At 44.4% G+C, this 24,612-nt stretch overlaps 1 protein-coding gene across 4 annotated transcripts in view; it reads right to left on the bottom strand.

Annotated features, from left to right (window-relative positions):
* The window catches only part of LOC140716743 (uncharacterized), a 256,747-nt gene that overhangs the window by 201,274 nt on the left and 30,861 nt on the right, over nt 1-24,612 (bottom strand). For all 4 annotated transcript variants that reach the window (XM_073029551.1, XM_073029548.1, XM_073029550.1 and 1 more), the window contains exons 11-15: nt 24,508-24,562; nt 23,875-24,040; nt 20,353-20,389; nt 20,010-20,181; nt 2,178-2,545 (exon numbers count right to left, since the gene is read on the bottom strand). In XM_073029551.1, the coding sequence (XP_072885652.1) occupies nt 2,178-2,545; nt 20,010-20,181; nt 20,353-20,389; nt 23,875-24,040; nt 24,508-24,562 (798 nt within the window). The remainder of the gene's footprint in view (nt 1-2,177; nt 2,546-20,009; nt 20,182-20,352; nt 20,390-23,874; nt 24,041-24,507; nt 24,563-24,612) is intronic.

Here is a 24,612-nt window from a genome sequence, read left to right as displayed (position 1 = left end):
AGTCCTCCCCCCTACTACAAGGACAACCCCCCCCCCCCGCACACCCCAAATAACCCGCCAGTCCCCAAAGAAAAGGACAGCCCCACCTCCCAGCCATACCCCTAATCCCAACACCTCTAACCCTCCTACACTCCCCCACAAACCCTAGGTCTCTCCCCACCAGGGAGCCATGTTCACCCCACATCACCAGTACCACGCCACCCCACAAACATTCCCAGTCCCACCCTTCACCCTAACTCTAACTTCCTATGGAACACGCACCCCAAATGAATCAGACAGTACCCCAAATAACACAAGCCAGTCCCCAAAAAGGAGTTTACGTGACACCGCCCCCACTGTCCCCTCTTGCACCCCACCCCAGCATCAACCCTAACCCTAACATCTCTCCCCCCACCAGAGGGCCAGATCCACCCAGTACCACGTCACCCCACAAACATCCCCAACCCTACACTTCAGCCTAATCCTAACTTCCAAGGGAACGCGCACTCCAACTAAAACAGGCAGCACCCCAACTAAACCAGATAGTACCCCAAATTACCCAAGCCAATCCCCAAAAAGGACAGCCCCACCTCTCAGCCAAACCCCTAATCCTAACACCTCTAACCCTCCTACACTCCCCCATAAACCTGAACCCTCTCCCCACCAGGGAGCCGGGTTCACCTCACATCACCAGTATGGTGCCATCCCTCAAACATTCCCAATCGGACCCTGTACCCTAGCCCTAACTTCCAACGGACTGCGCACCCCAACTAACCCAATCCACACCACACAAAAGGGCTTACATAACAGTCTTTTACCCTATCCCTAAAGCTAACATCTCCAACCATGCTACACACCCCCATAAACCCAATCCACCAAGGAGCCAGATTCACCCAAGATCACCAGCAGTTAGGCTCCCAGTCCAGTCCTCCCCCACTACTGAAAAGGAACCCCACCCCCGCAATGCCATTTGCCACCCTACTCCACCTCCCTTTGCCGGGAATCCTCAACCCCCATTACTTAACTCTATACCCAGGCTGGTCCCTCCCCCAAAAACACCCTTCAATTAGCTGCTGCACACCCCCCAGATCACAGCACCCAGTCACTAAAAAACCCCCCAAATCCAAAGCACTATCCATAAATAATAACTCCACCAATTTAACTTAGACTCCAGAATGGAGGTTAACGATGATGACAACGTGGGCCAAAAAACAAAGTGGCAGGGTGAAGTGATAGGCATCTCCAGTACGAGATCCACAAACACTAGAGGGTTATTTTGCCCACTGCCCGCATACTCGCATTTCATACATTTCCCCAGCCTGAGGAAAAAACTTCTACCACTGGAGTATCACAGGAGTCCCTACATGGAATGCTCTTGTGTTGGTCACAGCACTTTAATGATCTAGACAGCAACACCTTGCAAATACTATACAGAGATTGTTTACCCAATCTCAAACCAAATTGCAGAATTAATTTTGAGACAAGAGACTGCAGATGGGGAAATGTGCACAGAAGAACACATTGCAAGAGGAACTCCAGGAGTTTATTTTTTGGTATGAATTTAGTTGGAGCTTTTAAGCTCATGGTCTGCCACCTCTGTGGTTCTTCAAGGAACCACTGTGGGCTACTAAAGACTCTGATTTTGGAAACAGCAGAATTCAGGTGGCAGAGTGGGGCTGCTGCTAAGTGTCTTACAGGGACCTGGGTCCTTCACTGCCTCTGAATGGAGTGATCGTGGGCTTCCTTCCACATCCCAAAGACATGCAGTTCATTAGGTCTCTGAATTTCCCCAGTGTGCAGGTTTTTTTAAAAAAAAGGATAAAAATAAGATTACAGTGTAAATTTGTGGGCGATGACTGACATGGCTCGAATCCACAGGGTCTGTTTCAGTGCTCTCCTTCTCTGTGAGAACTGAATCTGTAGATTTCAGAACCAGAAGTTGACAAAGTGGTGTAATTTTGGAGCTCACTTGGATTATCAAGCAGAATTAATTTTATTCTGCAGCTTTCTCCATTCAGTTGCATGTTCAATGGAAGATAGTTAGGCAGCTAAAAAGTCTAAGCTCTGATGTCTGAGGGACATGTATTAAAAAATGGAGGATATCAATCGGAGCAATCGAAAAGTTATCACTGTCGCTCCAAACGAATAAGCCTAAGAACCAGAGAATTGTTAAAACACATGAAACGTAAATGCCCTACCTTTGATAAGGTGATTGGTGTTCTTCAGAAGATACCGAGAGGGAGTTCAGATCCTTGCTAGAACCTGTGGGAGATGATGATGATGCAATTGTTCCAGGAGCAAAAACCTCTTTTCCAGAGTCTGTAAATGGGTCGGGTGGAGCTTTTGTTCCAATGGCAGGGAAATCTTTCTCCTGGCTGTCAGATTCCACAGAATTATGTGGAACTGTAAAATCCCTCTGGTCTCCTTTCAAGCTGGAGCCAGACTCTGAATCAGAAGTATGTCCACTGGATAACATCTTTGACCCATGACCTTGGTTCAATCCATCAAAACTATCATGTTCAGAGTCAGAGCTGCTAGCTTTGAAGTTCAACGATAAGAAAGGAATCTGCAAAATAATATCAAAAGTTATATGAAGCACATTTATCTTTAATTTGAAACCATGCATTATGCAATTCTCATATAAAAACATATAACACATAGCAGCAGAATTTGGCAACTTTGCTCAGCGAGTATATTCCACCATTCAAACATGCAGATTTATTTTCCTTCTCAAACCATTCTCTTGCTTTCCCCGTGACCTTTGACACCCTTACTAATCAAGAACCTATCAATCTCTGCTTTAAACATAACCCAATGACTTGGCCTCCAGCTGTATGTGGAAATGAATTCCACAGATTCACCATCCTCTGGCCGAAGAAATTCATCATCATCTCTGTTCTAAAGGGATGTCTTTGTATTCTAAGGCTGTGTTCTCTGGTTCTAGACTCCCCCACCATTGGAAACATCCTCTCCATGTTCTCTCTATCTGGGTATCTAGGCCTTACAATATTTGGCAAGTCCCCACCTCAATCTTTTAAACTTCAGTGAGTACAGGCCCAGAACTATCAAATGTCTGAAGCGATTTGGAATAAAGGCATTGCAAAACACTGAATTCTAAAATTATAATAGTTTCAGATCAGATTGGGACCACTTTACTTCAGTTAAAGATCTAGTTAAAATGTCTCAATTTAACCTAAACCTTGATTTGCTTGCATTTCCTCTTCCACCTAATCCGATGCTGAGGAACTTGATAGAGTTCCAGAGGTAGTGAACTACTGCAAACACAAGAGATTGTCCAGAAGCTGGGCATCCAGAGTGACACACACAAAATGTTGGAGGAACCCAGCAAGTCAGGCAGCATCTATGGAGATGCTCGACTGTTTATCCTTTTCCATTGATGCTGTCTGACCTGCTGACCCGCATTTTGATGTGCTACTCTACAAACGTTCATTAACTACCGTAGATGTCGGATTATAAGCCGCTACTTTTTTCCCACATTTTGAACAGCTTTGAACACTGCGGCCTTTACTACGGTGCGGCTAATGCATGATTTTTTTTCATGCCGCCAAAAACATTTTGCCTCGTAACAGTAGACCAATAAAATTGATGAGTAGTTCACAGAGGTCCAATGAAATTGTACGATAAATCAAGCGCACTTTCACAATTAAATTATTGTAAATCAGTCATTTGTACTCACCCTCATCAACATGGAAAACACTCCAAGAAAAGCATTGTGCTGCCTTTATGGCAGTTATTTAGTTTATAATATTTTCGCTTAGTAATTCATTTGTTAGTATTTTCTAGTTGAATAAAGTATCTATCTATTTGTTTTCTGTACATCCCGGGATACTATGACATCACATCCAGTTTCGCCGCGTCTTGTGGGAAATACCGGTTTGCGATAAACGGGAAGGTGGGGGGGAGCACATTAGCCGAGCGAAAACACTGCTTTTAAGTTAAAGGCGATCAATAACTTTTCCTGGTAGGCTGCAGTATATATTTTTTTATGTCGTTAGGAGATATTGGAATGTTGTTCGTGCACTGTTCAGTAAAAAAGTATATGCAACGTAATTTGTGTGTTACCGATACGTATGTATATTTAAAAGTAGCCGTGTTAGAGGCACGGTTCGAAAAAAAGCATTTGCAATATGTATTTGTTTATGTTACCATACGGATTTAATTAAAAGTTAAAAAATCCTCACGTGTAATATCTTTCTGTGTAAATATCTCATATTACAACGTGGGACACCTGCGGCCTAAAATCCGGTGCGGCTTGTACAAGTACAAAATTGATTTTCTTTCTAAAATTAGAGCCAGCGGCTTTTAATCAGGTGCGCTCTGTAGTCCGGAATCTACGGTATCAATCCCTGGATGTAGACATTGAAAAGGCAGCAAATTTCACACCTTTTCCTCAGTGGGACTTTGTTCATTTCCTCCCCCAGCATGAACATGCCATGAGGTACAGAGCTGCAGGAATTTTACGTAACACTTTACTTACCTAGCAATGGTGAGTGCCCCAAAGGAAGTAGTTGGCTTGAAAGTATTTGCAGCATCTGCAGTTCCTCACTCCCACACCCCCCCCCCCCAAAATTCTGCAGTTTTGCACCTTAAGCTGCCCCTCACCAGGAAATTAGGCTTGCAATACAGGTAGTTTGAAACTACAGCCCTTCCCAAACACACAAGTTTAAATCCATCTGTGAACTGGAACAAGTTTTTAATATCAGTTTGCAGCTTTTCTAAGGTCAGTAGTCAGTGACCAAAGGTAAGTACAATCAGTCACAGCTGGCAATTCATTCACTGTTATAATTCAGTTGGTCACATTTTTCTTTAAACCCCACACTTTCTCATTGAACTACAAATTGACATGTCATTTGTATGGCAAATACACTTATGTCAGGAAGTATCTGTAACGAATTGCTCAACTCAGGGTATTCAACTTCATGTTTAAATTCACTGTCATTCAGCTGTACACATGTATATGGTAAAATGAAACAATGAAGACCAAGGTGTAAAACAGTATGTATATCACATACAGCACATAAAATATTAACAGATAAAATATTCTGTAGATGTACCAGCTGACATAAAGTGCATATGACAGAGTTAAATATACAACAGAATTAATTTTACTGGCATTGTCATAAATAACATGTAATGTATGGTAACGTGGAGTTTGGAAGTCTCACAGCCTAGGAGTGGGGGGAGAGGCTGTTATCTAGCCTAACAGTCCTTGTTCACATGCTGTGGTACTTTCTGCCTGACGATAGGAAGTCAGAGAATGTGGGACAATGGGAGGCGCTCTTGACACTGCTGAGGGCTCTGCAAACACAGCACTTCTGGAATATGTCTTGTTGGGGGGGGGGGGGGGGAGGGAAGTGAGACCCAGACGGTTCTCTGTGCTCTTCTCACAATCCACTGCTGTGTACTGGAGGAAGAAAGACCCAGACAGTTCTCTCAGATGCTCTCACAATCCACTCCTGTGTGTTGGGGGAACAGAGATCCCACAGATTCTCTACTCTCTCTCTCTCACACACTTTCTGATAGACAGTCCCACAGATTTACCACTCACTCTCAGCCTTTCCCATACACTAGATGTCACCAACCTTTTTAAGCCCAAGATCCCCTACCTCAGCCTCAGTGAAAGGCAAGATCGACCCCCAGATCAATTAGTTACATGCATTCGCACCAGGGCAGAAAAGACCGGAAGTAAAACCCCACAACCCAGAAGTAGAAATAATGTATAAACACCAGGGGTACCCACCCTTTTTTGCACCGCAGACCAGTTTAATATTGACAATACTCTTGCGGACCAGCCGACTTTGGGGGGGGGGAGGGTTTAATTATGACCGGAATACAGCCATACTCGAAGCAGGTTCCTTATGTCCAGTCTATTCCACAATTTAGTTTTCGCAGCTCTCAGCACTTAGCTTCTGTCCCGCGCTGCTCACGTTTTTTCCACTCACAAAACTCAACGGGTTCGTCATTCAGTGCGGGGTGCTTGGACTCAGGGTACAGAAGCAGTTTTGAGTGCTTCATTGCCTCATTAGACAACCTCCCACCCGCCTGCCGCCAGACGCCTTGGCCAGGTGCGGCTGGTCGTGGATGGAGTGAGAGGACAAGGTCAGGGCCAGAGGTTCCCATGCTGGAGCTGCGGCGGTCACAGTCTGCAGAGAGCGGCAGAACCAAGCGAGGATTGCGTTAGAACGCGTGCCCGCCCCCCCCCCCCTTGTAGGATCTATCAGCTGTTATGATCCCAGCCCCCTCCTTTGTGAGAATCGCAAGAGCCCTAGTGAAGGGGGGGTCAATGACCCAAGAGAAGAGAGAGATACGTGCGGTGTCCCTCGTTTCACGGCAAGGCAAAAGCTGGCGACTGTGGTCATTGTCTCGTGGAGACACCTTTGTGAATTGGGAACTGTACTACGTGTATACCCTCGGGGCAACGGGGGTGGAGAGATGGAGAGAGATTGCATCATCCCAACCTGATTGACATCTGAGACTCCGTGAGTTCAGATAAGAGGGGTTGTAAAGACGGCCCCCCAGACGCACCAGAAGACACGCTAGAAATCCTGTGACAGTGTTTAATAGCGACAGCCGGTGAGGAGGTTCGTGTGCGTCTTTTCCTTGCCTGGGATTGGCGACCTCACCACGAAAGAACGGCTTTAGCTACAGGAGAGGCCACAAGTGAACGGCCACCCCCCAACGAAACTCCGACGGATCGAACTCATAAAGGTCGGAAAAACCCGCCGGGTAACTGTTCCATTCTATACCTATCTCTCTCGCTCTCTCTCTCTCCAACAAAGTGCACCACCGCGACACCCAAAAGACGGCAGCTGGTGGAACTGCAGTGACCTCAAGAGACTTATATATACATCGGACAATATATATTACCCCTAGACAACGATCGAGCTTATTTCTTATTGATTATTACTATACCTGCGCTTTAGATTGAGTATTGACGACGTATGTTATCTGAATGTTTGTATTAACCTTACTTTTGTGCCCCTTTCTAAATCAAAACTTCTAAAAGATAGTGCCATCAGACTTCAACGGACCTCTCTATCTTTGCTGGTAAGTGATCCAGTTACGGGATACGTAACACAGCCGACAAAAGTTTGTTTTAGTAGATCACAGCGAGGTAGCTGCTCTGCTACTTACAAAACGCTGAGCCCGAATTAAGTCGTCTGCGAATATTTTAGCATCAGGTTCCCCACGAACATTCGGTGTGCTAAACAGGTTTAGAGGCAGTGCCCATCTGTCCGCGCTCCGGGCAGGTAGCAACGACACTTCCCGCCGGCCGCACGAGGCGGCCAGTGATCCCTGGCGCGAGGTTATCACTGCGGTTCAGCAACTGATGACCTCACATGGGTTCAAGTTCAATAGTGGGCGTGACAGGGAATGAGGAAAGGTGCAGCTGACTCATATCGTTTCCTCGTGGCCCAGTGGTTGGAGACCACTGAACTACACTGTGTACTGCGGGGTAGCTACACGCTTGCACACTGGGCAGGAAGAACGGAATTAAAACCCCGCAACCCAGAAACAATCTCTCAACAGTATTTGTGTATTTATTTTTCTTTTTTTTCCCAAGAACTTCTGGGAAAGTCTCAAAGATCGACCAGATTGGTGACCACTACCATAGACAGTCTCACTACTCTCTCTCACTCTTTCTGGTAGAGGGACCCAATAATTCACTAGTCTCCCTCTCTCTCTCTCTCTCTCTCTCTCTCTCTCTCTCAGCCTTTCCGGCAGACAGTCCCAGATTCACGACTCCTTTTCAGCCTTTCTGGTGGACAGTCCAACAGATTCACTATTTACTCTCAGCCTTTCCCGTAGACAGTCCCACAGACTCACTACTCCCTCTCAGCCTTTCTGAAGAAAGAACAAAGAATAATACAGCACAGTACAGGCCATTTGGCCCACAATGTTGTGCCGACCCTTAAACGCTGCCTCCCATATAACCCTCCAACTTACATTCCTCCATATACCTGTCCAGTAGTCTCTTAAACTTCACTAGTGTATCTGCCTCCGCCACTGACTCAGGCAGTGCATTCCACGCACCAACCACTCTCTGAGTGAAAAACCTTTCTCTAATATCCCTCTTGAATTTCCCTCCCCTTACCTTAAAGCCATGCCCTCTTGTATTGAGCAGTAGTGCCCTGGAGAAGATCCTTGTGGGACATCACTTGTCATCACCCTCCAATCTGAATGTACTCCCTCCACCACGACCCTTTACTTTCTGCAGGCAAGCCAATTCTGAATCCACCTGGCCAAACTTCCCTGGATCCCATGCCTTCTGACTTTCTGAATAAACCTACCGAGTGGTACCTTGTCAAATGCCTTACTAAAATCAACGTACATCACATCCACTGCACTACCCTCATCTATATGCCTGGTCACCTCCTCAAAGGACTCTATCAGGCTTGTTAGACACAATCTGCCCTTCACAAAGCCATGCTGACTGTCCCTGATCAAACCATGATTCTCCAAATGCCCATAGATTCTATCTTAAAGAATCTTTTCCAGCAGCTTTCCCACCACAGACATAAGGCTCACTGGTCTATAATTACCTGGACTATCCCTACTACCTTTTTTGAACAAGAAGACAACATACGCCTCCCTCCAATCCCGTTGTCCCGTGGACAACGAGGACATAAAGATCCTAGCCAGAGGTTCAGCAATCTCTTCCCTTGCCTCATGGAGCTGCTTGGGGAATATTCCGTCAGGCCCCGGGGACTTATCCGTCCTAATGTATTTGAACAACTCCAACACCTCTTCTCCCTTAATATCAACATGCTCCAGAACATCAACCTCACTCATATTGTCCTCACTGTCATCAAGTTTCCTCTGTCACGCAAGTGAGAAACTGCTAGAAAATTCAGCAGTCTAATGAACAAGGAGGCAATTAAGAGAGAGAGAGGACTCTGACTTGGATTTGATAACACTTTTAATTGTGACCTTGAGAGAGAGAGAGTACAGCGCCAGCTGAGACACGAGACACCATGGTAACAGATCAGAGCGGTTGAGTTAACGGACGGCTGGAATTTCGAATGGATTAAAAAAAGTTGAGGCTATTGGTCTGATAATGGCAGAGGAGACACAACACGGGAGAAGTGCGGAAGCTACCTGAGAAACCACTGGTGGAGTTTAAGACCACCACAAGGGTGGAGGCCACGGACCGATTAATTTCAACTCGTGATTACCAGTGCGGGTAAGAGCTTACCTGTGGGGGTCTGCTGGTGGTGAACCAATGCCGTGGGTTAGTAGACCATTCCCTAGAAGGGGTCCTGTCTGTGTGGTGTCCACACGAAGTGACTCTAAAGACTTCGGAAGCAAGAACAACTAAAGCTGCCAACTTAAACATCAACTCAATTAACTCTCACTCTCTCCATCAATTCAACTCGATGCAACACAAAGTGAACAGACCTGCTTAAACTTACCTGACACTGATATCTACCTCCAGGACTATTATCTTTGTATCCACACACACATTTACGGAGATTTTTATATATATATATTTTAAAAATAGTTTATAACCTGTATCGTATTATCCGGTTTTAATGATATTAATTCCTAGTAGTAATAAATATAGTCTTAATTTATAGTAAACCAGACTCCAGGTGTGTTCCATTTCTGCTGGTCCTTTTCAACTTGTCACGGGATTTGTGACACCTCTCATTGGTGAATACCGAGGAGAAGTATTCATTGAGGACCTCACTCACTTCCACAGCCTCCAGGCACATCTTCCCACCTTTATCTCTAATCGGTCCTATCTTCATTCGTCAACCTTTTGTTCTTCACATAATTGAAGAATGCCTTGGGGTTTTCCTTTACCCTACTCACCAAGGCCTTCTCATGCCCCCTTCTTGCTTTCCGCAGCCCTTTCTTAAGCTCCTTTCTTGCTATCCTATATTCCTCAATAGACCCATCTGATCCTTGCTTCCTAAACCTCATGTGTGCTGCCTTCTTCTATCTGACTAGACTTTCCACCTCACTTGTCACCCATGATTCCTTCACCCTACCATTCTTCATCTTCCTCACCGGGACAAATTTATCCCTAACATCCTGCAAGAGATCCCTAAACATCGACCACGTCCATAGTACATTTCCCTGCAAAAACATCATCCTAATTCACACCCACAAGTTCTAGCCTTATAGCCTCATAATTTGCCCTTCCCCAATTAAAAATTTTCCTGTCCTCTGATTCTATCCTTTTCCATGATAATGTTAAAGGTCATGGAGCGGTGGTCACTGTCCCCTAGATTCTCACCCACTGAGAGATCTGTGACCTGACCTGGTTCGTTACCTAATACTAGATCTAGTATGGCATTCCCCCTAGTTGGCCTGTCAACATACTGTGACAGGAATCCATCCTGGACACACTTAACAAACTCTGCCCCATCTAAACCCTTGGAACTAATCAGGTGCCAGTCAATATTAGGGAGGTTAAAGTCACCCACGATAACAACCCTGTTATTTTTGCACCTTTCCAAAATCTGCCTCCCAATCTGCTCCTCAGTATCTCTGCTGCTACCAGGGGGCCTATAGAGTACCCCCAGTAGAGTAACTGCTCCCTTCCTGTTCCTGACTTCTACCCATACTGACTCAAAAGAGGATCCTGCTACATTACCCACCCTTTCTGAGCTGTAATAGTATCCCTGACCAGTAATACCACACCTCCTCCCCTTTTTCCTCCTCTCTATCCCTCTTAAAGCACTGAAATCCAGGAATATTGAGAATCCATTCCTGCCCTGGTGCCAGCTAAGACTCTGTATTGGCCACTACATCATAATTCCAAGTATGTATCCAAGCTTTGTTCATCACCTTTGTTCCTGATGCTTCTTGCATTGAAGTACATGCACTTTAGCCCTTCTACCTTACTACTTTTACACCCTTTATTCTGTTTCTCAAAGCCTCTTTACATGCTAGATCTGGCTTTACTCCATGCACTATACTTGCAGCTCTCACATGACCTTTATCCTCCTCCACCTATCTGCTCTAACACTCTGGATCCCCTCCCTCTGCAAATCTAGTTTCCTGATACACCATCCCGCAGATTTACTGCTCACTCTCATTCTTTCTAGTCCATAGTCTTGCAGGTTCACCACTCTCTCTCAGCCATTCTGATAGTCACAAAGATTCACTACACTCTCTCAGCCTTTCCCGTAGATAATCCCACAGATTCTCTAACTCTATCTGTCCTACAGATTCACTACTCTCTCTCAGCCTTTCTGGTAGACAGTCCCAGATTCACTACTCTCTCTCAGCCTTTCTGGTAGACAGTCCTACAGATTCACTACTCTCTCTCAGCCTTTCTGGTAGACAGTCCCACAGACTTACTACTCTCACTCTCAACCTTTCTCTACTCTCTCTCTCTCATTTCCTGCTAGACTGTCCTACAGATTCACTACTCGCTCTCAGCCTTTCCCGTACAGTCCCATATTCATATATATATATATATATATATATATACACACACACACACACACATATATATATATATATATATATATATACACACACACACACATATATATATATATATACACACACACACACACATATATATATATATACACACACACACACACATATATATATATATATACACACACACACACACATATATATATATATATACACACACACACACATATATATATATATATATACACACACACACACATATATATATATATATACACACACACACACACACACACACACACACAGACATATCTCTCTCTCTCTCTCACTCACTCTCTGGTACACAGTCCCAAAGATTCACCACTCTCAGCCTTTCTGGTAGACAGTCCCACAGACTCACTACTCCCTCTCTCTCTCTCTCTCTCTCTCAGCCTTTCTTGTAGACCAACCCACAGATTCACTGCTCACTCGTTCTTTCTGGTAGACAGTCCCAAAGATTCACCACACACTCTCAGCCTTTCTGGTAGACAGTCCCAGATTCAGCACTCTCACTCTCAGCCTTTCCCATAAACAGTCATAAACTACCCTCTCTCAGACTTTCCTGTAGACTAGTGGTCACCAACCTTTTTAAGCCCAAGATCCCCTACCTCAGCCTAAGTGAAAGGCAAGATCGACTCCAAATCGATTAGTTACATGCATGCGCACCGGGGCAGAAAAGACCGGAAGCAAAACCCCACAACCGGGAAGTAGAAATAATGTGAAAACACCAGGGGTACTCACCCTTTTTTGCACCGCAGACCGGTTTAATATTGACAATACTCTTGTGGACCAGCCGACGGTGGAGGTGGGGGGGGGGGGGGAGAGAGAGGTGTTAAACACAACGGGAATACAGCGATACTCGAAGCAGGTTCCTTATATCCAGTCTATTCCACAATTTCGTTTACATGGCTCTCGGCACTTGCTTCTGTCCTGCGCTGCTCACGTTTTTTCCCGCTCACAAAACTCAGCGGGTTTGTCTTTAAGCGTGGGGTGCTTGGACTCAGGGTGCTGAAGCAGTTTTGAGTGCTTCATTGCCTCATTAGGCAACCTCACACCTGCCCGCCGCCAGACACCTTGGCCAGGTGCGGCTGGTCGTGGGTGGGGTGAGAGGACAAGGTCAGGGCCAGAGGTCCCCGTGCCGGGGCCACGGTAGTTGCAGTCCGGAGAGAGCGACCGACCAAGCGAGGAGTGCAACAGGGCACCTGCCCAGCCCCCCTTGTAGGATCTATCAGCTGAGAAAAGTTTGCTTTCAGTAGATCGCAGCGAGGTAGCTGCTCTGCTACTTACGAAACACTGAGCCTGAATGAGGTCGTCCACGAATATTTTAGCACCGGGTTCCCCATGAACGTTCGATGTGCTAAACAGGTTTAGAGGTGGTACCCATCTGTCCGCGCTACAGGCCAGTAGCAACGGCACTTCCCACCGGCCGCGCTAGGCGGCCGGTTACCCAAGGCCAACCAGTGATCCCTGACGCGAGGGTATCACTGCGTTTAGGCGACTGATGACCTCGCGTGTATTCAAATTCAACAGTGGGCGTGACAGGGAATGAGGAAAGGTGTAGCTGACTCATATCGTTTCTTCTCTGTCAGCCTTTCTGGTAGACAATGCCACAGATTCACTACTCTCTCTCTCAGCCTTTCTGATAAAAAATGCAACAGACTGACGACTCTCTCTCTGCCTTTCAGGTAGACCATCCCACAGACTCAATGCTCACTCTCGTTCTTTCTGGCAGACAGTCCCAGATTCACTATTCTCACTGTCAGCCTTTCTGGTACACAGTCCCACAGATTAACCACTCACTCTCAGCCTTTCCCATAGACAGTCCCAGATTCATTATTCCCTCTCTCAGCCTTTCTGGTAGACTGTCCCACAGACTCACTGCTCACTCTCATTTTTTCTGGTAAACTGTCCCAGACTCACTATTCACTATCAGCCTTTCTGGTAGACAGTCCCAGACTCACTACTCTCCCTCTCTCTTTCTGGGATCCAATGCTACAGACTCGCAACTGTGATGTGGCAGGGGGATGGGAACAAGTGCAGAGAGACGGAGGGGTGTAAAATTAGGGTAGAAGCAAAAAGTAGTAAGGTCAAAAATAAAAGTGGCAGGCAGGCAAATCCAGGGCAAAAATCAAAAAGGGACCACTTTTCAACATAATTGTATAAGGGCTAAGAGTGTTGTAAAAACAAGCCTGAAGGCTTTGTGTGTTAATGCAAGGAGCATTCGTAACAAGGTGGATGAATTGAATGTGCAGAATTATTAATGAATATGATATAGTTGGGATCACAGATGGCTCCAAGGTGACCAAGGATGGGAGCTCAACATCCAGGGATATTCAATATTCAGGAGGGATAGACAGGTGGGGTAGCATTGCTGGTTAGAGAGGAGATTAACGCAATAGAAAGGAAGGACATTAACCTGGAGGATGTGGAATCAGTATGGGTAGAGCTGCATAACACTAAAGGGCAGAAAACGCTGGTGGGAGTTGTGTACAGGCCACCTAACAGTAGTAGTGAGGTTGGGGATGGCATTAAACAGGAAATTAGAAATGCGTGCAATAAAGGAACAGCAGTTATAATGGGTGACTTCAATTTACATATAGATTGGGTGAACCAAATTGGTAAGGGTGCTGAGGAAGAGGATTTCTTGGAATGTATGCGGGATGGTTTTCTGAACCAACATGTCGAGGAACCAACTAGAGAGCAAGCCATTCTAGATTGGGTATTGAGCAATGAGGAAGGGTTAGTTAGCAATCTTGTGCGAGGCCCCTTGGGTAAGAGTGACCATAATATGGTGGAATTCTTCATTAAGATGGAGAGTGACATAGCTAATTCAGAAACAAAGGTTCTGAACTTAAAGAAGCGTAACTTTGAAGATATGAGACGTGAATTAGCTAAGATAGACTGGCAAATGATACTTAAAGGGTTGACAGTGGATATGCAATGGCAAGCATTTAAAGATCGCATGGATGAACTACAACAATTGTTCATCCCAGTTTGGCAAAAGAATAAACCAGGGAAGGTAGTGCACCCGTGGCTGACAAGGGAAATTAGGGATAGCATCAAGTCCAAAGAAGAAACATATAAATTAGCCAGAAAAAGCAGCACACCCGAGGACTGGGAGAAATTCAGAGACCAGCAGAGGAGGACAAAGGGCTTAATTAGGAAAGGAAAAAAGATTATGAGAGAAAGCTGGCAGGGAACATAAAAACTGACTGTAAAAGCTTTTATAGATACATGAAAAGAAAAAGATTGGTTAAGACAAATGTAGGTCCCTTACAGTCAGAAACAGGTGAATTGATCATGGGGAACAAGGACATGGCAGACCAACTGAATAACTACTTTGGTTCTGTCTTCACTAAGGAAGACATAAATAATCTTCGGGAAATAGTAGGGGACCGAGGGTCTAGTGAGATGGAGGAACTGAGGGAGATACATGTTAGTAGGGAAGTGGTGTTTAAATTGAAGAGATTAAAGCCAGATAAATCCTCAGGGCCAGATGGTCTGCATCCCAGAGTGCTTAAGGAAGTAGCCCAAGAAATAGTGGATGCATTAGTGATAATTTTTCAAAACTCCTTAGACTCTGGATTAGTTCCTGAGGATTGGAGGGTGGCTAATGTAACCCCACTTTTTAAAAAAGGAGGGAGAGAGAAACTGGGGAATTATAGACCGGTTAGTCTGACATCGGTGGTGGGGAAAATGCTAGAGTCAGTTATCAAAGATGTGATAACAGCACATTTGGAAAGCGGTGAAATCATTGGACAAAGTCAGCATGGATTTGTGAAAGGAAAATCATGTCTGATGAATCTTACAGAATTTTTTGAGGATGTAACTAGTAGAGTGGATGGGGGAGAACCAGTGGATGTGGTATATTTGGATTTTCAAAAGGCTTTTGACAAGGTCCCACACAGGAGGTTAGTGTGCAAAATTAAAGCACACAATATTGGGGGTATGGTATTGATGTGGATAGAGAATTGGTTGGCAGACAGGAAGCAAAGAGTGGGAATAAACGGGACCTTTTCAGAATGGCAGGCAGTGACTAGTAGGGTACCGCAAGGCTCAGTGCTGGGACCCCAGTTGTTTACAATATATATTAATGATTTAGACCAGGGAATTAAATGCAGCATCTCCAAATTTGCAGATGACACAAAGCTGGGCCGCGGTGTTAGCTGTGAGAAGGATGCTAGGAGGGTGCAGGGTGACTTGGATAGGTTAGGTGAGTGGGCAAATTCATGGCAGATGCAATTTAATGTGGATAAATGTGAGGTTATCCACTTTGGTGGCAAGAACAGGAAAACAGATTATTATCTGAATGGTGGCTGATTAGGAAAAGGGAAGGTGCAATGAGACCTGGGTGTCATTGTACACCAGTCATTGAAAGTGGGCATGCAGGTACAGCAGGCGGTGAAAAAAGCAAATGGTATGTTGGCATTCATAGCAAAAGGATTTGAGTACAGGAGCAGGGAGGTTCTACTGCAGTTGTACAAGGCCTTGGTGAGACCACACCTGGAGTATTGTGTGCAGTTTTGGTCCCCTAATCTGAGGAAAGACATTCTTGCCATAGAGAGAGTACAAATAAGGTTCACTAGATTGATTCCTGGGATGACAGGACTTTCATATGAAGAAAGACTGGATCGACTAGGCTTATACTCACTGGAATTTAGAAGATTGAGGGGGGATCTTATTGAAACGTATACAATTCTAAAGGGATTGGACAGGCTAGATGCAGGAAGATTGTTTCCAATGTTGGGGAAGTCCAGAATGAGGGGTCACAGGTTAAGGATAAAGGGGAAGCCTTTTAGAACCGAGATGAGGAAAAACTTCTTCACACAGAGCGTGGTGAATCTGTGGAATTCTCTGCCACAGGAAACAGTTGAGGCCGGTTCATTGGCTATATTTAAGAGGGAGTTAGATATGGCCCGTGGCTAAAGGGATCAGGGGTATGGAGAGAAAGCAGGTACAGGGTTCCGAGTTGGATGATCAGCCATGATCATACTGAATGGTGGTGCAGGCTTGAAGGGCCGAATGGCCTACTCCTGCACCTATTTTCTATGTTTCTACTCTCTCTCTCTCTCTCAGCCTTTCTGATAGACCATCCACAGACTCACTGCTCACTCTCATTTTTTCTGGTAGACAGTCCCACAGACTCACTACTCTCTCTCTCTCTCTCTCTCTCTGCCTTTCTGGTAGACAGTCCCAGATTCACTACTCACTCTCTCAGCCTTTCAGGTAGACAATGCCACAGACTCACTACTCTCTAACTCAGCCTTTCTGATAAAAAAATGCCACAGACTGAATACTCTCTCTCTCTCGCCTTCCAGGTAGACCATCCCACAGACTCACTACTCTCATTCTCAGTCTTTCCCATAGACAGTCCCTCAGACTCACTACACTCTCTCAAGCCTTTCCCGTAGGCAGTCCCAGATTCACTACTCTCTCTCAGCCTTTCTGGTAGACAGTCCGAGATTCACTACCTCTCTCTCTCAGCCTTTCTGGTAGACAGTCCGAGATTCACTACTCTCTCTCTCTCTCTCAGCCTTTCTAGTAGACAGTCCCACAGATTCACTACCCTCTCTTAGCCTTTCTGTGGACAATGCCACAGATTCACTACTCTCCAGATCAGGGGTTTCCAACCTTTTGTTTTAATGCCATGGGTCCATCGCCTCTCAAAGTCCAACACTACATCCCCATCATGAAAGGTGGAAATGGGCAAGGCTGCAAACCAGGTGTACAGTTGATACAATGGATTGAAAGTCCAACCGTACCATCAACTTTGGGTGATGGAGACGGGAGGCCATCAATAGCCTCTGGTCCAGTGGAGCTGAGGACCTGAGGAGAAGATGATGAAGAATCCTACCAGTAACTGAGTGGTCTGTGGACCTCAGTTTGGGAACTCCTGCTTTATATAGATATTTCTCCAGTTCAAAGTTTCGTTATACTAAATACAAACTTGAGATTTCTCTCCTTACAGGCAGCCACAGAACAAAGAAACAATTAAAAAAGACCATCAAGAACACATTGTGCAGGAAAAACACTGATCGTGCTAGCAGTAAAAGTAAACAACTAACAGTCAGAACTGACATCTGCAGCCTTGGTTCAGTGTAGAGACAAGTAAATCTCACAGAGCAATGAGCTGAACTGGCCTGTCCCTCTCCTTCGGTAATGACACCCTGTCCTTTGCAATCTGGCCTGGCTTAAATCAGCCAAACCCCCAGAGTTTCCTCACTGGACCCCACTGCTTCAATTCAGCCTGTATCTGACCTTTCCAAATGATGAAAACCTTTGATACAGATCTCTGGCTTCAGACATTCCAGATAGAGAATAGTTAAGACAAAGCTGTTCTAACACTTCGGATGAGGTATTCAAGTGGTAGGCTTGACTCTCATATTACATATTTTACAAAGCAGGTCTAAGGTTACAACTCCCTACTCCATCAAAAATGAAGAATCTGGTTTATAATACTCAACAAGGGGAGAAACAAGCAGCATCCAGTCCTGATTATGCCTCGGCCTGAAACGTTAACTATTTATTCCCCTCCAAAGGTGCTGCCCGACTTGCTGGACTTCCTCCAGCATCTTGTTTGCATTGCTGAAGATTTGCAACATCTGAAGAATCATATGTCTATTGATTTAATTACTGCAATGAATACTTTGTTCTCTCGACTTCTGTTTGGTCACCAGATTCGAAGGTTTTAAAACAAGGATTAAAACAAGTATTCATTTTAAAGTACTTCAAACTAAACAGGGCATGGCAATCAGGCAAATAGAAAATTAAATTATTCTCTCCTACAGATATTTCCTTTACTGAGCCACATGACTTCTCCTTATAGCAAATTTGTTTGTTTCCTGCATATCTGGAGAATACAAATCTCAGAGTTGTTTACTGTATACATATTTTGAGAATAAATGAACCTTTGAACATTCATTTAGCAAACACCAGCTTCTGCAGAACACGAGGAAATCTGCAGATGCTGGAAATTCAAGCAACAAACACAAAATGCTGGTGGAACGCAGCAGGCCAGGCAGCATCTATAGGGAGAAGTGCTGTCGACGTTTCAGGCCGAGACCCTTCATCAGGACTAACTGAAAGGAAAGATAGTAAGAGATTTGAAAGTAGGAGGGGGAGGGGAAAATGTGAAATGATAGGAGAAGACCGGAGGGGGTGGGGTGAAGCTAAGAACTGGAAAGGTGATTAGCAAAAGGGATACAGAGCTAGAGAAGGGAAAGGATCATGGGACGGGAGGCCTAGGGAGAAAGTAAGGGGGAGGGGAGCACCAGAGGGAGATGGAGAACAGACAGAGTGATGGGCAGAGAGAGAAAGAAAAAGAGAGGGGGGAAAAAAAACTAAATATATCAGGGATTGGTTAAGAAGGGAAGGAGAGGCATTAACGGAAGTTAGAGAAGTCATCAGGTTGGAGGCTACCCAGCCAGTATATAAGGTGTTGTTCCTCCAACCTGAGTGTTGCTTCATCTTGACAGTAGAGGGGGCCATGAATAGACATATCAGAATGGGAATGCGACGTGGAATTAAAATGTGTGGCCACTGGGAGATCTGGCCACTGGGCTTCTGCAGAATGTAGCTGTAATGACCATAAGACACAGGAACAAAATTAGGCTACTTGGCCCATCAAGTCTGCTCCGCCATTTCATCATGGCTGATCCCCTTTTTCCTCTCAACCCCACTCCCCATAACCTTTGATGCCATGTCCAATCAAGAACCTATCAAGCTCTGACTAAAATACACCCAATGACCTGGCCTCCACAACTGCCTGTGGTAAAAAAAATTCCACAAATTCACCACCCTCCAGCTAGTTTCTCCACATCTGTTTTAAATGGATGCCTCTCTATCCTGACACAGTGTCCTTTTGTCCCAGACTCCCCCACCATGGGAACATTGTTTCCACATCGACTCTGTCTATGCCTTTCAACATTCAAAAAGTTTCAATGAGATTCCCCCCCCACCCCCAATCTTTCTAAATTCCAGCGTACAGACCCAGAGCCATCAAACATTCCTCGTATGATAACCCTTCATTCCTGTAGTCATCTTTGTGAACTTCTTCTGAACCCTCTCTTCTGTCAGCATATCTTTTCTTAGATGAGGAGCCCAGAACTGTTCACAATACTCAAGGTGAGGCCTCACCAGTGCCTTATAAATCCTCAGATTCATATCCCAGCTCTTGTGCTCTGGACCTCTTGAAATGAATGCTAACATTGCATTTGCCTTCCTCACCACCGACTGTACCTGCAAGTTAACCTTTATCTATGCTACTTGTAATCTCCTTAAAGAATGCCAACAGGTTCGTCAGGCAAGATTTTCCCTTAAGGAAACCATGCTAACTCTACCCTGTGTTACCAAGTACTCCATAACCTTATCCTTAATAATTGACTCCCAACAGCTTCCCAAGCACTGAGGTAAGGTTAACTGGTCTTCTCCTGCCTCCCTTCTTTCTTAAAGAGTGGAGTAGCATCACACATGGACTAGTAGCCGAATTAAAAAGAATAGAATAAAACTTTATGACGAGGAACGGCTTTGATCGATCTAAATAGGACATTAAGAACACACTGTGAACTTACATCAAAATGGAGAGATTGATCATTCTGCTCCTGTTCTGCCTGTACATCATTATCTTTAGTGACGTCCAACCAAACATCCACAACCTCTGCTTCATCTTCTCTGGATTCATCATTGCCTTCCTCGTCATCCTCCTCAACTGGAGAACTCTCAGAACCACTGCTTTCCTTCAAACTGTACATGAACACAGTATTCCCGACATTAGATTGAGAATCACTTTGATAAATTCTTGCCAACATTTCACCAAACAGAGAAACTTTTTAACGTATACGTTTTTAAAGCTTTGGACGTCAATGATTGATTCCCTAAAATCAGAAACAAAATTTAATTTTAAAAATATTTTACCTGGTGTTGTCACTCTTCTGATTCTCAATTTCTTTCTCTGAACAGAAATGAAAAATGCTGGGAATTAGTACACACTTAATGCATTTAAATTTATACTAAAACTTCAGATCTCAGAAATAGTACAATGACTTTGTTAGGGCATTTTTGGGGTTAGCACACATAGCAAGTGACTTCAGCCACAGATCAGTCTACATTATGCCTGCCGTGTCTCACTTGTCAAAAGACTGCCTCATACCTACCAGTACTCCTCTCCAGTGACTTCGTTCACCTAACAACATCTTTGCCCGATGTAATTCATTATATAACCTCAACCAGTTTGTGTGTGACTGGAGATAACAATACACACCTAATCACAATAAAAACTTGTAAAAATTGTTTCTTAATTCTTCCCGAATAAACTGAAGCATTTGAGCCTACAGACCAAAATTGTTTCAGCAAGAATACAAATTAAAAATCAAAATTAGGTTATGGAAAATAATAGTGGGCAACAATGGAGGTAGAGAGGATCAGTAACTTTAAGTTCCTGGGTGTTATCATATCAGAAAATTTCTCCTAGGACTAGATGCAAGTGGCATTTCAAAGAAGGCATGGCAGCGCCTCTACTTTCTTTGAAGTTGCATAGATCTGGCCTGTCATCTAAAAGTTTGACAGACCTCTACAGATGCACAGTAGAGTATCCTGACTGGTTGCATCGCAACCTGGTATGGAAACACCAATGCCCAGTTACAGAAAACCCTACAAAGAATGCTGGATACAACCCAGTCCACCACAGGAAAAGCCCTCTGCACCATTGAGCACATCTACAAAAAAAGCACTGCCACAAGAAACAAGCATCCAAGGCCATGCTCTCTTTCTACTGTTGCCAGTGTAGAGCAGAGGTACTGGAGCCTGACGTCCCATAACTCCAGGTTCAGGAAGTTATTCCCTTCAACTATCAGACACCTGAACCAGCATGGATAACTTCACTCACAACACTGAACTGATCACAACCTATGGACTCATTTTCAAGGACTCGACAACTCATGTTCTGAGTTTTACTTAATTATTTGCTTGACATTATTATTAGCTTTTTTCTGAATTTGCACGGTTTGTCTTTTGTACATGGTTAATTTTTCATTGTACTTTGTTCTACTATGAATGCCCACAAGAAAATGAATTTCAGAGTAGCGTGTGTACTTTGATAATGAATTACTTTGAACTTTAGTTTTGTTGTTGAGTGGATGAAACTGAAACAGCAACCTTATTTAGATTTGTTGCAGACTATTACATTGGTGAGGACAACTTTGGTTTCATGTGCGGCTGAGGAGGGGAGAAAAGGATCAGTCATGATTAAATGGAGCAGCAGACTCGATGGGCCAAATGGCCTAATTCTGTTCCTATGTCTTATGATTCTGCTAAACATAGGAAGAAAAAGGAACTTCCAATACGTGAATAAGTTATTTATCTGAAATGTAGTCACTGATGTAATGTCGGAAATGCAGCTGGCAATTCCCCCGCAGCAAGTGCATACAAACAGTAAAGTAGTAATATCCCATTAATCTGCTGATCAAGGGAGAAAACACTTCCAGGACAAAGGATAGTCCTCCCATTCTTCTTTGAAGAAGGGTCACAGAATTGTTTACATCAATCTGAGAGAGCAGAAAGTCCTATTTCATTTCACCCAAATGACCCTGTTCCTATCTTCATCTTAGTGTAGAACTTGATGTACACTCAGTAGCATTTTATTGGGTATACCCGTACACCTGCTCGTTAATGTAAATATCTAATCAGCCAAACATGTGGCAGCATCTCAACACAAAAGCATGCAGACCTGGTCAAGAGGTTCAGTTGTTGTCGAGACCAAACATCAGAATGGGGAACAAATGTGACTTTGACCATGGAATGATTGTTGGTGCCAAGTGAGGTGGTTTGAGTATCTCAGAAACTACTGATCTCCTGGGATTTTCATGCACAACAGTTTATGTACCTCGATTTTCAGAAGGCATTTGATAAGGTCCCACATAGGAGATTGGTGGGCAAAATCAGAGCTCATGGCATTGGGGGTGGAAGATATTGACATGGATAGAAAACTGGTTGGCAGATAGAAAGCAAAGGGTAGCGGTGAATGGGTGTTTCTCGGAATGGCAAGTGGTGACTAGTGGGGTACCACAGGGCTCGGTATTGGGACCACAGCTGTTTACGACTTACATCAACGATTTAGATGAAGGCATTGAGAATAACATCAGCAAGTTTGCTGATGATACTAAGCTGGGTGGCAGTGTGACATGTGATTAGGATGTTAGAAGAATTCAAGGTGACTTGGATAGGCTGGGTGAGTGGGCAGATACTTGGCAGATGACGTTTAATGTGAATAAGTGTGAGGTTATCCACTTTGGGAGTAAGAACAGGAAGGCAGATTATTATCTGAATGGTGTAGAGTTAGGTAAGGGAGAAATACAAAGAGATCTAGGAGTCCTTGTTCATCAGTCACTGAAGGTGAATGAGCAAGTGCAGCAGGCAGTGAAGAAGGCTAATGGGATGTTGGCCTTTATTACATAGGGAATTGAGTACAAGAGCAAGGAAATCCTCTTGCATTTGTACAGGGCCCTGGTGAGACCACACCTAGAGTATTGTGTACAGTTTTGGTCTCCAGGGTTAAGGAAGGACATCCTGGCTGTAGAGGAAGTGCAGCGTAGATTCACAAGGTTAATTTCTGGGATTTCCGGACTGTCTTACGCAGAGAGGTTAGAGAGACTGGGCTTGTACATGCTGGAATTAAGGAGATTGAGAGGGGATCTGATTGCAACATAAAAGATTATTAAGGGATTGGACAAGATAGAGGCAGGAAATATGTTCCAGATGCTGGGAGAGTCCAGTACCAGAGGGCATGGTTTAAGAATAAGGGGTAGGTCATTTAGGACAGAGTTAAGGAAAAACTTCTTCTCCCAGAGAGTTGTGGGGGTCTGGAATGCACTGCCTCAGAAGGCAGTGGAGGCCAATTCTCTGGATGCTTTCAAGAAGGAGCTAGATAGGTATCTTATGGATAGGGGAATCAAGGGATATGGGGACAAGGCAGGAACCAGGTATTGATAGTAGATGATCAGCCATGATCTCAGAATGGCAGTGCAGGCTCGAAGGGCCAAATGGTCTACTTCTGCACCTATTGTCTATTCTGTTGATGCTGAAAATATTGAGTAACACAAAATGCTGGAGGAACCCAGGAGGTCAGGCAGCATCTATGCAGAGGAATAAGCAGATAATATTTTGAACTGAGACCCTTCATCATGGCAAGTCAATATTAAACCTTTTCATCACAAAATCAATTCCTAATTTGAACATTAAAAATTCCTTCCCTGTAGTGATCAATACTCATTGCAGTGTAACCTGTTCTGAAAAAAAGTATCAACACTTCTCAGCTTTTCTGCAAATACATCGAGAAGATCAGGGGTTCCCAACCTTTCTTATACCATGGGACCAGTACCATTAGGAATGAAGCCCGTGGACCCCAGGTTGGGAACCCCTGGTAGAGGATTAGGGACTAACCTTTCGATGAAAGTACTTGCTCAGTTTGAATGAGTTCTCGCTGCTCTGTCAAACCTTTGACATTCATTCGTTTCCTCTGACATGCCTGAAGAGCCAGGGAATTGGCCTTCAGAGCACGTGTATACCATCCTTTACCACACAGAGCTGCCGCAAATAGATAATGCCCCTAAAGGGGAGGAGAAATATTTAGAATCAGAATCAGGTTTAATATCGCTGGCATATGTTGTGAAATTTGTTGTTTTGTGGAAGTAGTGCACTGCAATACATAATAAAATAAATGCAATACATAATAAACTACACTAAGTATATATTAAAAAGTTAAATTAAATACGCAAGAAGAGCAGGAAAAAAGTGAGGTAGTTTTCACAGGTTCTTTGCCCATTCAGAAATCTGATTGTGGACGGGAAGCTGTTCCTGAAATATATGTCTTCAGGCTCCTGTACCTTCTTCTAGATGGTAGCATTGTGAAGGCATTCCTGAGTGATGGGTATCCTTAATGATGGAAGCCACCATTTTGAGGCACCATCACTTGGAGACGTTCTCAATCTTGGGGAGGCTAGTACTCGTACTGGCACAGTTTACAACTTTCTGCAGCTTTTCCTCAGTAAGATTTAACTATCAAGTTTTACTCACCTCTATGGAATGAGGTTTCAGGACAGTGCATCGTTTTGCATCACTCCAGGCTTTTCTGCAAAACAGAAAGCAGCCCAATGTGAACTACATGCACAACACTGTATT

Source organism: Hemitrygon akajei, chromosome 26 (genome assembly GCF_048418815.1).
Source record: "Hemitrygon akajei chromosome 26, sHemAka1.3, whole genome shotgun sequence".
NCBI lineage: Eukaryota > Metazoa > Chordata > Chondrichthyes > Myliobatiformes > Dasyatidae > Hemitrygon > Hemitrygon akajei.
Note: the sequence above shows the minus strand (reverse complement) of the source record. Positions and strands in the feature narration are given on the sequence as shown.